General features: G+C 44.9%; 1 protein-coding gene across 3 annotated transcripts in view; it reads right to left on the bottom strand.

The window, feature by feature from the left end:
• Positions 1 to 18,361, bottom strand: part of CRPPA (CDP-L-ribitol pyrophosphorylase A) — a 204,858-nt gene that overhangs the window by 132,762 nt on the left and 53,735 nt on the right. For all 3 annotated transcript variants that reach the window (XR_011313932.1, XM_069729305.1, XM_069729306.1), the window contains exons 4-5: positions 15,191 to 15,295; positions 3,844 to 3,889 (exon numbers count right to left, since the gene is read on the bottom strand). Coding sequence is in view for 2 of the 3 variants with exons in the window: in XM_069729305.1 (XP_069585406.1) it covers positions 3,844 to 3,889; positions 15,191 to 15,295 (151 nt within the window). In the remaining variant the exon portion in view is untranslated. The remainder of the gene's footprint in view (positions 1 to 3,843; positions 3,890 to 15,190; positions 15,296 to 18,361) is intronic.

Raw genomic sequence — 18,361 nt, 5'->3', positions numbered from 1 at the left:
TCCTGGGAGAAGTGCCGGGACCCTGGCGTCTGAAACATTGATAGAATACAGTTGTTAGTGCTTTACACCCGAGGGGTTAAATTAAAGGCGGCGTGAAAGATCTCGGTGCGCCTAATCTGCTAACCAAATATGAAGTAGAATACCTTCCCAGATTATATCCAGCTCCTCGCCGCTGTAGGTAAAAAAAATAGAATTATGTCGATCTTTCAAGCTCATAGCGAGTCAAGTAAGCATGAGAAGGAGAAGACGGGCCGATGACAAACGAACTGTCACTGGGCTCAATGCGCGTCTCTGACACCGGCTGTCACTCCGTGAACTCCACGTCTCCTCGCTGACTGTACATCGTGCGGGGAAAGGTCACCCAACACTTATACAAACTTCCTCCACACTTCACACTCTTCCTCTACGAACATGTACCGACCTGCGCAAAAAACAGCACATCTACCAGGAACATCTCGGCAAAAGCTGTAGCCCTACAGGGAAATACTGTAAAACGAGGGCCGATAGAAGTCCAACAGAGACCCATCCGGAGGCAAGGTCACCTACCCACCATCTCCAATGTCCAATCTTTATTTCCGCAGGGGCTCCAAGCCTCTTCACCTCTCTCCATTGAGAATACATGCACGCTCGCCCTAAACTAGCATGCATATGTATGTGGAGAGCAGGAAGAATAGCGGCCGGTTAAACGAGGAATATGGACACAGTTGTGTAGACAGAGTAGAAGGATCAAAACAATGCAGCCCGTCGTCACCACTAGAGGGAGCTGAAGAGCTCTTCGCATACTGCATAGATGAAATCAATGGGGAAATGCCACAATTACAACTTCCCTCCTGTCCACAGAATAGATGAGAAGTGTCTGATCGCTGGGGGTTCCACAGAAGGATACAGACAAGGTAATAGCTAAGATTTTAGGGCACATGACATATAAACCTACCATCTGTTGGTAAGAAGCAGAATTGTGAAGGCAGCTCTGCATGAGACTAGACTACAAAGGCTGGCTCTCCACACAATCCGAGAAATGATTCAGAGGTATCTCACCCGGGCAATAAAAATCGTGGTCGGTGCCGATGAGGTGAACTAACCCCGAGACCGTGCTGCCTATAGATGTGGCTGGTATCCGCAGTCATGTGTCAAGGTGTTAAACATTAAGTCACAGCAGAATTGTGAATACAGCTCTGGAGTAACTCATCTAGAAGACATAATGCAATTGCAGAACTATGCCTCTGAGTCTAACTTAGTAAAAAATATGCTGTGACAGCAGAATAGTGAATTCAACTCTGGAATGAATGACTGGTTTAAAAAACGCTGTGTAATGGCAGAACTGAAAAAGAAGCTCCGAGTTTGACAGAGAAGTTATTATGTAACAGCAGAATAGTGAATTCAGCTCTGAAATCATTAGGTAAGAAGACATTATGTAATGGCAGGAATGTGCATAAAGCTTCGAGTCTGACGCAGCAGAAAATATGATGTAACAGCAGAATAGTGAATTCAGTTCTAAAGTGACTGGTTTAGAAGCCATTATGGAAGGCAGAACTGTGCTTACAGCTCTGAGTCAGACAAGATATAATAAAACAGCTGAATTGAGAATGCAGCTCTATTTGCACCAAAGTAGGAGATATTATGTAACAGCAGAATTATAAATTTAGCTCTGAATGTAACTGGATTAGAATATAGGATGTGAATTGTGAATGCAGCTCTGAGTCTGACTGAGAAGAAGAAGAGATGCAACAGCAGAATTGTGAATGCAGCTCTGGAAGTGACAGGAGTTGAATATGTAACATGAAATAAAAAAAAGATGAGCGAAGTAAAGGGAACCTGTCACCCCCAAAATCGAAGATGAGCTAAGCCCACCGGCATCAGGGGCTTATCTACAGCATTCTGGAATGCTGTAGATAAGCCCCCGATGTATCCTGAAAGATGAGAAAAACAGGTTAAATTATACTCACCTGGGTGGGCGGTCCGGTCCAATGGGTGTCGCGGTCCGGTTATAGGATGACGTCCTCTTCTTGTCTTCACGCTGCGGCTCAGGCGACGGGAAAGGTCAGAGAGGCCCAGCACCTGCGCACTGCAGTACTTTGCTCTGCCCTCAACAGGGAGTATAAGGACGCCTGCGCCGGAGCGTGAAGACAAGAAGAGGACGTCATCGTAAGAAGATGGGACGCCCATCGGACCGGACCGCAGCGGGACCGCCCCTGGGTGAGTATAATCTAACCTCTTTTTCTCATCTTTCAGATTACATCAGGTGCTTATCTACAGCGTTACAGAATGCATTACAGAAGGATGTAGATAAGCCCCCGATGCCGGTGGGCTTAGCTCATATACTGGGGGTGATAGTTTGCAATTTCTTTAAAGGGAACCTGACTAAAAATGTTAAGTAATGGCATGAAGTTCAACTACAACTAAGTTTGTGATCCCCACAACCACTAAAAAAAGCTTTCCATGCTGGCTAAGAATAAAAACCTCAAAAGAATCAAGGTAAAAAAAAAAGTGACATAGAAAAAGCAGGCCTCCATCGATATTTAGATTAACAGCAAAGTAAAAGCAGGATTCATCCAGCGTTCTTCTACGCAAGTTACAGGCAAGGGATAAAATATCAAAGTACAATAATCTCCTCCTTCGGGTACAGGAACCATCAAAGCATGAATAAAAAAAACATAGAAATGTAAAAGCACTAAAAGCATAAACCTTCCAGATGCAAAAACTATTTCAGAGGGGTTTAAAAAAAAAAAAATCTGAAGTCTTCACAAATCCGGCAAATAACTGACAAATGTAAAAACAAAAGTCTGTCAAAATGTAAGAAGGAACAAGATGCAGCCCAAGGACCTGACATTCCAGGTCACGGATTAGCTGCACAGAATACAGGTCAAGGCCAAACCGCTGGAGATCAACAACTATAGGGGCCTGCAGCAGCCAGGAGAAAGCAAAAACCAGAGAGGAAAGCAAGAAGCCGAGAGGAAAGCAAGAAACAGAGAGGAAAGCAAGAAGCCGAGAGGAAAGCAAGAAAAAGAGAGGAAAACAAGAAGAAGAGAGGAAAGCAAGAAAAGAGAGGAAAACAAGAAGAGAGGAAAGCAAGAAGCCGAGAGGAAAGCAAGAAGCCGAGAGGAAAGCAAGAAAAAGAGAGGAAAACAAGAAGAAGAGAGGAAAGCAAGAAAAGAGAGGAAAACAAGAAGAGAGGAAAGCAAGAAGCCGAGAGGAAAGCAAGAAGCCGAGAGGAAAGCAAGAAAAAGAGAGGAAAACAAGAAGAAGAGAGGAAAGCAAGAAAAGAGAGGAAAACAAGAAGAGAGGAAAGCAAGAAGCCGAGAGGAAAGCAAGAAAAAAAGAGAGGAAAACAAGAAGAAGAGAGGAAAGCAAGAAGCCGAGAGGAAAGCAAGAAGCCGAGAGGAAAGCAAGAAGCCGAGAGGAAAGCAAGAAAAGAGAGGAAAGCAAGAAAAGAGAGGAAAGCAAGAAAAAGAGGGGAAAGCAAGAAACAGAGAGGAAAGCAAGCAGCAGAGAGGAAAGCAAGAAGCCGAGAGGAAAGCAAGAAGAAGAGAGGAAAGCAAGCAGCAGAGAGGAAAGCAAGAAGCCGAGAGGAAAGCAAGAAGAAGAGAGGAAAGCAAGGAGAAGAGAGGAAAGCAAGAAGCAGAGAGCAAAGCAAGAAAAAGAGAGGAAAGCAAGAAGCAGAGTGGAAAGCAAGAAGCAGAAAGGAAAGCAAGAAACAATATAACTACTATAATACTGCCCCTATGTACAAGAATATAACTACTATAATACTGCCCCATGTACAAGAATATAACTACTATAATACTGCCTATGAAGTCTGCAGCCCGCTGATAACAAGCAGTAAAAGAAGTTACAGACACTTACCCTTAATGATCGATTCTGCTGCATACAAATCCCGTTTATAGGTCACCTAGGGCACAAAGAAGCGGCATTACTAATTAAAGGGGCCAGGAATGATTAAAGTCAGTAATGCCCCGCAGCAGCACCTTCTACTGTCAACGCCTTTTGGCAATTGTTATCTCCATGTTATCTGTGCTGTAAATCTTTAAACAATGGGGTGATGAGTTTTACTCATTCATTTCCAAAAACTTTGATTTGCTGAGCACTTAAAACACTGATGAAGCAGCAGTCGCGTTGTGATCATGCGTTTGTTGTTTTCTATGTACGAGATTCAAGATAATGTTTAATTACGCACAAAAATGTCTGAGCTGCTCCTCAGGAGGCGCTCGGCAATATTTCTATACATTATTATTTATTTACAGAATCTTTACGGCCTCTTTATTTCCTAGCTTCCCTCCCGTCATTAAATTGAATGGGGATCTTAAAAATTGATGAAAATGAAAAAAAAAAGACGCAAAAAGGGTTAAAATTCTTAAAAAAAAAAAAAAGAAAGTCTAGACACTTCACCGATTCCCCATCTTTCTTGTTTTGAGGACCACGGGGTCCCCGCAGGGTGGGAATTTCCTGGTTATAAAGACAGAGAGCAGCAGGGATCCAGTGCACGTCAGAACTGGAAAAGAAGAACTCTGATGTAAATGCTCACTTGTGATCATGAGATCATTGGTGTCTGTATCGGCGGGGGTTGGGGGTGACAACGCAAAGTCTTCTTATCCCTATATATTCAGCGGCTATTATGGCTTCCTGTAGATAATGAATAGCCACTAATGATGAGTGACTGCGCTCGGATAAAGAGTCACCCGAGCATACTGGAATCCTAATGGAGCATTTCTGACGTGCTTGAAAAAAAATGCTCGAATCGCCGCATCTGGGTCTCTTCAGCCTTTTGCTCAAAATGTTTTAAATTTAGAATTATCTATATCAATGTAGCTCAACCCCTACCTGTGCGGCCACAAGGCAAGATGGAGGAGGAGGAGCAAAAGGCTGAAGAGAAGAAGAGGAGCAGGAGGAGCAAAAGGCTGAAGAGAAGAAGAAGAGGAGGAGGAGGAGCAAAAGGCTGAAGAGAAGAAGAGGAGGAGGAGGAGAAAAAGGCTGAAGAGAAGAGGAGGAGGAGGAGAAAAAGGCTAAAGAGAAGAGGAGGAGGAGGAGAAAAAGGCTAAAGAGAAGAGGAGGAGGAGGAGCAAAAGGCTGAAGAGAAGAGGAGGAGGAGGAGCAAAAGGCTGAAGAGAAGAAGAGGAGCAGGAGGAGCAAAAGGCTGAAGAGAAGAAGAGGAGGAGGAGGAGGAAAATGAGGAGGAGGAAAAGGAGGAGGAGGAAGAGGAAAAGGAGGAGGAGGAAGAGGAGGAGGAAGAAAAGGAGGAGGAGGAGGAAAAGGCTGAAGAGAAGAAGAGGAGGAGGAAAAGGCGGAGGAGGAGGAAAAGGAGGAGGAGGGGGACGAGAAGGGGGAGGAGGAGGAGGAGGAAAATGAGGAGGAGGAGGGGGAGGAGGAGGAGGAAAATGAGGAGGAGGAGGAGGAGGAGGAAAATGAGGAGGAGGAGGAAAATGAGGAGGAGGAAAATGAGGAGGAGGAGGAGGAGGAGCAAAAGGCTGAAGAGAAGAAGAGGAGCAGGAGGAGCAAAAGGCTGAAGAGAAGAAGAGGAGGAGGAGGAAAAGGAGGAGGAGGAAAAGGAGGAGGAGGAGGAGGAAAAGGAGGAGGAGGAGGAGGAGGAGGAAAATGAGGAGGAGGAGGAGGAGGAGGAGGAGGAGGAGGAGGAGGAAAATGAGGAGGAGGAGGAGGAGGAGGAGGAGGAGGAGGAGGAGGAGGAAAATGAGGAGGAGGAGGAAAATGAGGAGGAGGAGCAAAAGGCTGAAGAGAAGAAGAGGAGCAGGAGGAGCAAAAGGCTGAAGAGAAGAAGAGGAGGAGGAGGAGGAAAAGGAGGAGGAGGAAAAGGAGGAGGAGGAGGAGGAAAAGGAGGAGGAGGAGGAGGAGGAGGAAAAGGAGGAGGAGGAAAAGGAGGAGGAGGAGGAGGAAAAGGAGGAGGATGAGGAGGAGGAGGAGGAGGAGGAAGAGGAAAAGGTGGAGGAAGAGGAAAAGGAGGAGGAGGAGGAGGAGGAGGAGGAAGAGGAAAAGGAGGAGGAGGAGGAGGAGGAGGAAGAGGAAAAGGAGGAGGATGAGGACGAGGAGGAGGAGGAGGAGGAAGAAAAGGAGGAGGAGGAGGAGCAAAAGGAGGAGGAGGAAAAGGCTGAAGAGAAGAAGGAGGAGGAGGAAAAGGCGGAGGAGCAGGAAAAGGAGGAGGAGGAGGAGAATGAGGAGGAGGAGGAGAATGAGGAGGAGGAGGAGAATGAGGAGGAGGAGGAGGAGGAGGAGGAGAATGAGGAGAATGAGGAGGAGGAGAATGAGGAGAATGAGGAGGAGGAGAATGAGGAGAATGAGGAGGAGGAGAATGAGGAGGAGGAGGAGGAGGAGGAGGAGGAGGAGGAGGAGGAGGATTTTATTTATATAGCGCCAACATATTCCGCAGTGCTTTACAAATTATAGAGGGGACTTGTACAGATAATAGACATTACAGCATAACAGAAATCACAGTTCAAAATAGATACCAAGAGGAGTGAGGACCCTGCTGCTCGGAAGCTTAAAAACTATGAGGAAAAGGGGAGACACGAGAGGTGGATGGTAACAATTGCTTTAGTTATTTGGACCAGCCAAAGTGTAAGGCTCGGGTGTTCATGTAAAGCTGCATGAACCAGTTAACTGCCTAAGTATGTAGCAGTACAGACACAGAGGGCTATTAACTGTATAAAGTGTATGAGAACATGTTGCGAGGAACCTGATTGTTTTTTTTGTTTTGTTTTATTTTTTGAATGGACCACCCAGGGATAGTTAGGTTAATGCGTTGAGACGGTAGGCCAATCTGAACAAATGAGTTTTTAGGGCACGATTAAAACTGTGGGGATTGGGGATTAATCGTATTAACCTAGGTAGTGCATTCCAAAGAATCGGCGCAGCACGTGTAAAGTCTTGGAGACGGGAGTGGGAGGTTCTAATTATTGAGGATGCTAACCTGAGGTCATTAGCGGAGCGGAGGGCACGGGTAGGGTGGTAGACTGATACCAGGGAGGAGATGTAGGGTGGTGCTGAGCCATGGAGTGCTTTGTGGATGAGGGTAGTAGTTTTGTACTGGATTCTGGAATGGATGGGTAGCCAGTGTAATGACTGGCACAAGGTAGAGGCATCGGTGTAACGGTTGGTGAGGAATATGATCGTGGCTGCAGCATTCAGCACAGATTGGAGCGGGGAGAGTTTGGTAAGAGGGAGGCCGATTAGTAGAGAGTTACAATAGTCCAGACGAGAATGAATAAGTGAAACAGTAAGAGTTTTTGCAGAGTCGAAAGTAAGAAAAGGGCGAATTCTAGAAATGTTTTTGAGATGCAGATAAGAAGAGCGAGCCAGTGATCGGATGTGGGGGGTGAATGAAAGCTCGGAATCAAATATGACCCCAAGGCAGCGGACATGTTGCTTTGGAGTAATGGTGGAACCGCACATGGAGATGGCAATGTCAGGCAAAGGTAGGTTAGTAGAGGGAGAAAACACGAGGAGTTCAGTTTTTGACAGGTTCAGTTTCAGATAGAGGGAGGACATGATGTTAGAGACAGCGGTAAGACAATCACTGGTGTTTACTAAAAAGGTCGGCGTGATATCAGGAGAAGAAGTGTATAATTGGGTGTCGTCAGCATAGAGATGGTACTGGAAACCAAATCTACTGATTGTTTGTCCAATAGGGGCGGTACACAATGCAAAGATTGAGTCAACCTCTCCCCTTTTTATCTGGTTGCATGTATGATTTTCAGAGTGGTGGCTCAGTGGTTAGCACTGTATGATGGCTCAGTGGTTAGCACAGATGCTTTGCAGCACTGGGGTCCTGGGTTCAAATACCACCAAGAACAAAATCGTCAAGGAGTTTGTATGTTCTCCCGATGTCTGCGTGGGTTTCCTCTCACAATCCAAAGACATAGTGATGGGATTCTAGATTGTGAGCCCCAATGGGGACAGTGATTGCCATGTCTGTAAAGTGCTGCGGAATATGATGGCACTATATAAGAAATGTATAATAAATAAATAAAATAAATAATTTTCAGAATGCTCACACCTGTTACTTGCCACAGGTGAGTTTGGAACAAAGTTGTTTACGCACAATTTTGTCCTGTCCATTTTTGAGGTTTTGTAGTAATTATGTCCAATTTGCCTTTTTTTTTTTTTTTCCTCTCTGCTTTTTTGTGTTGTAACAATACACACAAAGGATATAAACCGGCGTATAACAAAGCATGTGTGACTGCAATCATATTCTGGGAGAAAGACGTCATTTTCAGGAACAATTTCAAGGGTGCCAACACTTTCAACCATGACTATAACCCTATGATCTAATTGGGGAACTAATTTATGACGATGTGTCGCATTTCTATTTCCTAGGGTGAACGCAGGCTGTCATGTAGACCTCAGGGGGAACTTATTGGGAAGATCCTGAATGTTTCCCCCCCCCCCCCCCCCGTCTCTGTATATTCCATGATGGAGAAGGTGCAAGTATTATTTTCTGTCGCTTGCACTAAGAGCTTGAATATCTGTGCAGACCTAGTCCCTCTCACAGCTGAGGGTTTGTTACTTTGCATTTATTGCATTCGGGAGACTGTTCTATACGTTGCTTTGTGCACTATTGACTTTTACAGGCTTTTTCTGGTCTCCGCCTGACTAGGAGGCCCCTGTGGAGTTATGGACGTCGTAGGCTCTGCGGACACAAGCCTTAGTCCAGTCTTAGTTACACTGAATCACTGCTGTTAAAATGTATCAAGGTTGTCTAAATTGGATACAACTGTAACAAACTCTCAGCTGTGAAGTATAAGGAGGATATACACATAAAGAGTCATTTCTTGGCTGATCTGGGATTATAACCCTAAATCCCTGTATGTTACTCTGTTACTAGGTATCTCTATGTATACCGTCCGTGTGAGTCACGGCTACAATACACATGGGATCTACACGTAGCTACACTATAATTGGTGGGATGGAAGGAGAACCTGGCAGGAGAACCGCACTGACTAAGTGGCATGCTGCAGCTTGAGGTGCCATCTGCCATCACCCCAGACAAGAAAACTGGGGCAAATAAAGACACACCCCAATACACAGCGCCAGCGAGTTCAGATTTATGCTTCCGAACTTGGCAACAAATTGGGTATATTCATAGCAATGAACGAGGCTGGTTTCATCTAAAACAGAGCAACAAATCCCCTGCATAGCTTGTCACATTAACATCTTCTGGCTGCCTGCAGTCACCACTAGGGGGAGCTCACTGTATACTGTGTCGCACATATGGATCATGGACTAGGGTAATCATTTATTGAATTAACAAAAGTCAATAACATATACAGTCCCAGCAGGTACACAAGATGGTGCAAATTACAGAGTCTCACCCTTCCGCTGGATCGCAGAGAATTAGAGAATCTGCGACTTCAGGCTTCCATCGCCAACTACCCCAACCAGTGGCACCCCGCTTTTGGAGGGCACTTATAGAGAGGAGGTGGCAGGAAGCATAGGGAGCTGACAGTCCATTGAGGTATGTGGCCAGGTGATGGGCAGTGGATCAAATCTGTATTCCTCCTGTTGGAGCCATGATGCCTTGGCTGCGGTCCTCTAGAGTCTTTCTGTAGAAGGAGAGAGATCCTTTTTATACCCACAGCTGTCCTTCAGACCATTATCCACAGGTTTCGTCGGAGGTCATCTCTTATTTTTCGAGTCTTCAATTAACATGCATATTTTGTCCTTCAATGTTTGCAGAACAAGCTGCGTGGACTGATACAATGGGTAAATCAACATATTAAACTTCGATTGTTCAATTAACTTGCGCCTTTGTCCCTCAAGGATAGAAGAACAATAAGCTGCCTGGACTGATACAATAGGTAGTCAGCAACCATTCAACAAATCAACAAACATCAATTCAAACTACAACAAGAGTCAATGTTCAGACTCATATTAATAATGGCTTATGTCTCTTGAGCTACTGAATAAAAAGTGTGATATAATTAAGAATAACATTTTGAGTCGTCACATACCTTCCCCATCCTAATTAGCCATACGTGATAGGCTTCCGATCACCCTTCTCAACTTGTCGGGGACAGTCCATTGACATTTCTTTCAGCACAGACACAAACGTAAAGTTTCAATTTCATGAGAATAAAACTTTGTATCACCCAGTTTCCTCAAAGCATATTTCAAATCTTCCTTGCGAATAAACTCGACAATCCCCATTCTGTTCTTGTGTACATCAGCTTACCAGACAACGCCATCTTGTCTCATATGATCTTTCAGATCCTGCAAAATCCCTGATGGGGAAGCCTTGAGGTGAGAATTCTGCATTTAGTTCAAGGGGAAGAGGGGCCTATTCCTTCTGTGTGGTCCTCCATATCTTCCTAAATGGTTCCTGGCTGGACATGGGAATCTCCACAAGTAAATCGACAAGAACCAAACTCGTATACGTTGTGTCCTCACATGGTGTCCTCCACATCCCGTAGATTCTGGAAGCTGATGAAGGTGAACTGTGTAGCACCGCCTATCCCAGAACTCCTCAGCTCATTGCTACGGATCTACCCGTACCAATGGAACAACAGGCTTCAGGTCTAAATACGACCAACAACTCCTGGATTCAAGCTGCATGGGACCGGATATTCTATTCCAGATTGCCACTGGGTCCTTGATTTATCAGGCAGTTCAATTCCTCTTGGTCAAACTCAATGTCCTCCACGTTGCCCTGGGCATCCCATAGGACCAATTCCTGAATCAAATCAGAGCGTTGGTGGCCCTGTATTCAATCTGTCGAAGCTCGCACAACTCCTATAGTTGCAGCTTCCTGTTGAGGCTGTATTTTCACTCTAGTCCTCTTCTAAAGTCCGAGTTTGTGGGATTGGATATGGTGGCATCCAAAACCTGCTGTGTATGCCTCACCTATGGTCTGCTGGGTCTGTCCATGTGCCTCCCTGGTTGAGGAGCATTACTTGGATGGTATCCATGAACACCAGTCCCCTAAATCTACCTGAATCAGCCAGGCTGAGTAGTATCCCACCGCTGCCACTAAGTGTGGAGACAAGAGGGTCAGTGGGTGCTCTGGTCCACTGGCCTGGTTGTCTTTAGATAGATCACATGGACCAAGGCTCATCCCACTGAATGCCCGTTCTCAGAATACTACTCAGACAACACAGGGTGAGGGTAACACACTAGGGTAATAATTTATTGGTTCAACAACTCAATAACATATAATACTGTCCAGTGGCGTATCTTGAAACTCATGGGCCCCAATGCGAAAGCTCCACCGAGGCGCCCAAATATTTTAAATCTTTAATAGCAATAGTCTTTTTGCATAGGCCAAAGGGACTTTTAGGGCCCCCCTAGACTCCAGGGCCCGGGTGCGATTGCAACCTCTGCATCTGCTATAGTTACGCCTCTGATACTGTCCCTGCTAGCACACAAGATGGTGCAAATGACAAAGTCTCACCTTTCCACTGGATCGCCAGGAATTAGAACTTTTGCAACTTCACGTTTCCATGGCCAACTACCCCTACCAGTGGAACCCCACATTTGGTGGGCACCCATAGGGAGAAGGTACCAGCAAGCTTAGGATGCTGAGAGACCATTGAGGTATGTGGCCAGGTGATCTATTTGTCCCAACCTGGGTTCTCCCAAAATCTCTGTAGGTTCAGTGATGGGCAGTGGATCAAATCTGTATTCCTATGGTTGGAGCCATGGTGTCTTAGCTGTTGTCCTTTAGAGTCTCTCTGTTGAAGGAGAGAAATCCCTTTTTATACCCATAGCTGTCCTTCAGGTCATTATCCACAGGTTTGGGAGAAGGTCATTTTTCATTATTTGAGTGTTCAATTAACATGCATACGTTGTGCTTCCATGTTTGCAGAACAACAAGGTGCATGCACTGATACAGTGAGTAATCAACATATTAGCAAACATAATTGTTCAATTAACTTTCGCCTTTCTCCGTCAAGGAAAGCAGAACAGTAGCCTGCCAGAAATGATACAAAAAGTAGCCAGCAACTATTCAACAAATCAACAAACATCAATTCAACCTACAACAAGAGTCAACATTCAGGATCATATTAACAATGGCTTATGTCTCTTGACCTATTGAATAATATTTCTGGCATAATTAAGAATAAATGCTGTGTCACACATGGTGCTGCAGAAAAATGGCTGCTCAGAGCATCTTGCATCATTTTACCATGTTCTGGTGAAGTTTATGTTTGTACACCTTTGTTTACTGTATAGAATAGCATATGGAGGCCTACATAATGGCAAACTTCAGTGTCTCTTTTTACAGGTTCTGACAAATACCGCTAACTGAAGGCTCCAATGTGATGTGGTATGATCGATGTCTAGTCTGGGAAAATTAAAAAGTTAATGTCAGTATATCCTGTAGTCTATGGCAGTGAAAAGGGTAATGATAGGATCCCTAGTGATCGAGGGCGGTAAAAAGGGTTATGTTAGGATTCCTGGTTAAGTAGGACAGTGAAACAGGTAATGTCAAGATGTCTGGTGGTCTAAGGCAGTGAAAAAGATATTATTAGGATCACATATGGTTGTCTAGGGTAGTGGTGGGTTAATGTCAGGGTCTCTGGTGACCATTTGGTGGTCTACAGCAGTAAAAATGGTGATGTCAGAATACCTGGTGACCTAGGACAATGAAAGGAGTAATGTCAGGATCTTTTTTGGTCTAGTACAGTGTAGGATCAATGTCAGGGTCTGTGGTGGTCTAGAGCAATTAAAAAAGCAACCTCGTGAACTCTGTAGTGCTACGGCAGTGAAAAAGGTAATGCCATTATTCTTGGTTATCATGTAGCTCCCCCTAGTGCTGACTGCAGACAGAATCTTATAAGGTATCCATCTATGCAGGGTGCTGACCCTGGTGGTGGCTGCAGACAGGATCTTATTATGTATCTCTGTATACAGGGAGCTCCCCCTAGTGGTGGCTGCAGACAGGATCTTATCATGTATCTCTGTATACAGGGAGCTCCCCCTAGTGGTGGCTGCAGACAGGATCTTATGTATCTCTGTATACAGGGAGCTCCCCCTAGTGGTGGCTGCAGACAGGATCTTATCATGTATCTCTGTATACAGGGAGCTCCCTCTAGTGGTGACTGCAGACAGGATCTTATTATGTATCTCTGTATACAGGGAGCTCCCCCTAGTGGTGACTGCAGACAGAATCTTATCATGTATCTCTGTATACAGGGAGCTCCCCCTAGTGGTGACTGCAGACAGGATCTTATGTATCTCTGCATACAGGGAGCTCCCCCTAGTGGTGACTGCAGACAGGATCTTATGTATCTCTGCATACAGGGAGCTCCCCCTAGTGGTGACTGCAGACAGAATCTTATCATGTATCTCTGTATACAGGGAGCTCCCCCTAGTGGTGGCTGCAGACAGGATCTTATCATGTATCTCTGTATACAGGGAGCTCTCCCTAGTGGTGACTGCAGACAGAATCTTATCATGTATCTCTGTATACAGGGAGCTCCCCCTAGTGGTGACTGCAGACAGGATCTTATCATGTATCTCTGTATACAGGGAGCTCCCCCTAGTGGTGACTGCAGACAGGATCTTATCATGTATCTCTGTATACAGGGAGCTCCCCCTAGTGGTGGCTGCAGACAGGATCTTATCATGTATCTCTGTATACAGGGAGCTCCCCCTAGTGGTGACTGCAGACAGGATCTTATCATGTATCTCTGTATACAGGGAGCTCCCCCTAGTGGTGGCTGCAGACAGGATCTTATCATGTATCTCTGTATACAGGGAGCTCCCCCTAGTGGTGACTGCAGACAGGATCTTATCATGTATCTCTGTATACAGGGAGCTCCCCCTAGTGGTGACTGCAGACAGGATCTTATCATGTATCTCTGTATACAGGGAGCTCCCCCTAGTCGTGTCTGCAGACAGGATCTTATCATGTATCTCTGTATACAGGGAGCTCCCCCTAGTGGTGACTGCAGACAGGATCTTATCATGTATCTCTGTATACAGGGAGCTCCCCCTAGTGGTGGCTGCAGACAGGATCTTATCATGTATCTCTGTATACAGGGAGCTCCCCCTAGTGGTGACTGCAGACAGGATCTTATCATGTATCTCTGTATACAGGGAGCTCCCCCTAGTGGGGGCTGCAGACAGGATCTTATGTATCTCTGTATACAGGGAGCTCACCCCTAGTGGTGGCTGCAGACAGGATCTTATCATGTATCTCTGTATACAGGGAGCTCCCCCTAGTGGTGGCTGCAGACAGGATCTTATCATGTATCTCTGTATACAGGGAGCTCCCCCTAGTGGTGGCTGCAGACAGGATCTTATCATGTATCTCTGTATACAGGGAGCTCCCTCTAGTGGTGGCTGCAGACAGGATCTTATCATGTATCTCTGTATACAGGGAGCTCCCCCTAGTGGTGGCTGCAGACAGGATCTTATTATGTATCTCTGTATACAGGGAGCTCCCCCTAGTGGTGACTGTAGACAGATATTATGTATCTTTGTATACAGGGAGCTCCCCCTAGTGGTGGCCGCAGGCGGACAGGATCTTATCATGTATCTCTGGCAGTTGATCTAGTGTGATTAGGGACAGCCATGGATTCCAACATGCCGATATTTTCTTGTGCGGTTGATAATCAGCTTCCCAAGTTATCTGGCAGCTGCTTATTTCTTTCCAACATACATTGAATAATCTTGGTAAAGACCTCTAACACAAAGCCAACATGAACACAAATTTGGATAATCTTAAAAGGGCCATTACCTTAAAATTTGCAGCCTGACAACAGCATGTCACAGTTATAAAAAAGGGCCTGGTAATAGTCAGATATATGGACGCTTCTAATGTTATCAGTGGAGGTATGGGATACACACTAACATAATATCTGACATAATAAGAAATATTTGCTGAAAACGATGCCCCCTTTGACGCCATACCCCATCCCTTCTGCTTCAAAGTTCGTTAACCCAAACAACTCCTTGATATGGGGTTTTATCTAGTGAAGGACTAGGTGGACAAAATGCACAGAAAACTTTCCCGAAGCGCTAGTTTCCAGAATCGGACGGCATCTCAGGGATTTGGCAATTATTCCGGGAGTCTGGGAGGTCTTCAGTATTTCCTAGAGTGGACCCCTCATTACAGTGTGTACAACGCTCCTGCCCAGGAGGGTGACATGGAGAGCAACCTTGGCTGAAATTGGGGGCCGGCTCCATAGTGCGCTCAAAGAACCCAAGAGTTAGCTAAACTTTCCTTGTGCGCCCTATTTACCTTCCACAGGTCGGGGGGTCCTTCCAGAAGCTTAGCCCTCGTCTTACTATAAGTCAAGGCCAAATGCAAGCACTCGGTGCCAAAATCCAGGTCATAGTCGGAGCACTGCGAACACAGAGCAAACAAGTTAAACAATTAACAGTAATCCACCCGTCTTCTGAGAACCTGCGCCATTTCTGTCTGGAAACAGTGAGCGGAGCAGACACCCACCCCCCGGGCTACACAGACGCAGATTTACCCAAAGCTTCAACTTTACGAGGAGGTGAATGGCAGCGAGGTCTGCAGATTTTGGCAGCTCTGAGGCTGGGAGTTCACGGTTACTGATGGGCCGAGGTGAAGGGTTTGTCTGCAGCTTATAGAGGTGTAAAGCAATGAAAAACACCGGCACAATAGAAAATGTCACCTTGGCCCTTTCTCAGCACTGAAAACATTAGGGAAGATGTAGCAGTGCGGAGCTGCGCAGAAACAAATGCAGCGGTTTAAAAATATGCAAATTTTTTGTGCAAAACCTCACCACTATAAAATCTGGGGCAACATTATCTGTAAATCAGCAAATTATGAGTGATAAGTAAATGCAAAAAAGCACTTGAAGTAATGGAGCCATGACATAGGGGCAGTATTATAGCAGTTATATTCTTGTACATAGGAGCAGTATTATAGTAGTTATATTCTTGTACATAGGGGCAGTATTATAGTAGTTATATTCTTGTACATAGGGGGGCAGTATTATAGTAGTTATATTCTTGTACATAGGGGCAGTATTATAGTAGTTATATTCTTGTACATAGGGGCAGTATTATAGTAGTTATATTCTTGTACATAGGGGCAGTATTATAGTAGTTATATTCTTGTACATAGGAGCAGTATTATAGTAGTTATATTCTTGTACATAGGGGGGCAGTATTATAGTAGTTATATTCTTGTATATAGGAGCAGTATTATAGTAGTTATATTCTTGAACATAGGAGCAGTATTATAGTAGTTATATTCTTGAACATAGGAGCAGTATTATAGTAGTTATATTCTTGTATATAGGAGCAGTATTATAGTAGTTATATTCTTGTATATAGGAGCAGTATTATAGTAGTTATATTCTTGTATATAGGAGCAGTATTATAGTAGTTATATTCTTGTATATAGGAGCAGTATTATAGTAGTTATATTCTTGTACATAGCAGTATTATAGTAGTTATATTCTTGTACATAGGAGCAGTATTATAGTAGTTCTATTTTTGTACATAGGAGCAGTATTATAGTAGTTATATTCTTGTATATAGGGGCAGTATTATAATACCTTGCGTTACACATCTAGTGAAATACACTAGTGAATAAAGGCATGTGCAATATTCTTAGTCACCACCAGCAGGATGAGATATGAGCTGTGAAAACCATCCCACCCATCCTAGAAATGTTTAGGATGTTAGTATTATCATTCCTTAGATAGCGGTATAGCAGGAAGAGTTCTCCAGACTTCTGCGTCTCTATGACAAGGGATAGTTCCGCTTGTAGACAATTACAGCCCTCATATTGTAGGAACTTTTCTTTTCATGGATGAGGGGAAGAGTGATCGTTAACAGCCGGTCAGAGATTGAGGATCTGGGTGACTTGATTACTTGTAGGGTTTAGATTTATCAGTAGGACACATTACAGAGATGTTTGGCGGCATTTCTTACAATCATGTGTCACCGATTGGCCTTAGCAGCCAAGTATCAGTATGGAGGCTGTGCATCCTCCATAGTTATGGGGACTGACGAAGGACATATCAGAACTCTACGCCAGCAGAGAAAACCCATTCGGGTCACCTAAGTACACAGAAATCTCTTGAATCTTGCATTAATAGGACAAGCAGGGCTGGACACTGTGGTTCCCACACATTACGGACAGCGGGAGTCCGCGCTTTTTGGGGGCTGACACATCAGCGCTCTGCAGACTGTTTGTAATCTCGCTTCCGTCGATGAAACATTTCTCCACTTCTCTTTCCTCCGCTGCCAATTCGCGCTTTAATGATGAAATGTCCGCTCCGTGGGGCTCGTTTATGCTGCTCTGTATAGGAAGGATTTTTTTTTTTATCTGATAGCAATCGCGTCGCTGATGGGGGAAGATCATCAACAATGTAGAAGAGGAAGAAGAACGCGGAGAGCCGCTCCTATCTGACTCCTCATCTCCCGATCCTGCACACCGTGCCGCCCGTTCTCATAACATCCTGCTGGAAAGTGGAAATCAGTGGGCTGTTAACAAGCACAAGTACAGGGTCCGTCCAGTAGGATGTTAAAGGTGGTCGTCATATTAGCCTCTATTAAAGGGAAGGTGACATCAGAAAATGCAGAAAATGACCTTTTGTTTAAATCAAGAGTTTTACGTTACTTTTTTATATCACTATCTACGGTATATATTTGGGGGGAAAAATTGATAATCATGCAAATTTTTTTTTTACACTGGCCACTAGGCTAAATACTGGACTCACTCAAGGAATGGAGACATCAAAAGTCGATGGAGTAGAATTGAACTAACATCTCAAGCTATGGAGTAACTTGGATTCTAAGAGCTGGTGAACTAACACTGCTTTCAGCTTGGGTCCCGGAATAAACTGGATTCCAAAGCCGGTGGCCCTGCATTGCTAGTTACTCAGGCCCTGGAATAAGCTAGATTCTAAACCTAATGGACCAGTATTGATCTCCCACTTAAGCTGTAGAGTAAGCTGGAATCTAAAGAGTCGCTGGACCAGCATTACGCTCTCATCTTGGGCCATGGAATAAGCAGGATTCTAAGCCTACGGACCAACATTGCTCTAAGAGCTCACGTCATGGACTAAGCTGGATTCTAAATCTATAGGACCAGCATCGCTCTCTCATCTTGGGCCCTGAAATAAGCTGGATTCTAAAGCCGATGGACCAACATTGCTCTCTCAATTCAGGCCATGGAGTAAGCTGGATTCTAAAGCCGATGGATGGGCATTGCTCTATCATCTCAGGGCATGGAGCAAGCTGCAGTCTAAAGCCGATGGATGGGCACTACTCTATCATCTCAGGGCATGGAGCAAGCTGCAGTCTAAAGCCGATGGATGGGCACTGCTCTATCATCTCAGGGCATGGAGAAAGCTGGATTCTAAAGCCGATGGATGGGCACTGCTCTATCATCTCAGGCCATGGAGGAAGCTGGATTCTAAAGCCG

The sequence above is a fragment of the Ranitomeya imitator genome, chromosome 6 (assembly GCF_032444005.1).
Source record: "Ranitomeya imitator isolate aRanImi1 chromosome 6, aRanImi1.pri, whole genome shotgun sequence".
Lineage (NCBI taxonomy): Eukaryota > Metazoa > Chordata > Amphibia > Anura > Dendrobatidae > Ranitomeya > Ranitomeya imitator.
Note: the sequence above shows the minus strand (reverse complement) of the source record. Positions and strands in the feature narration are given on the sequence as shown.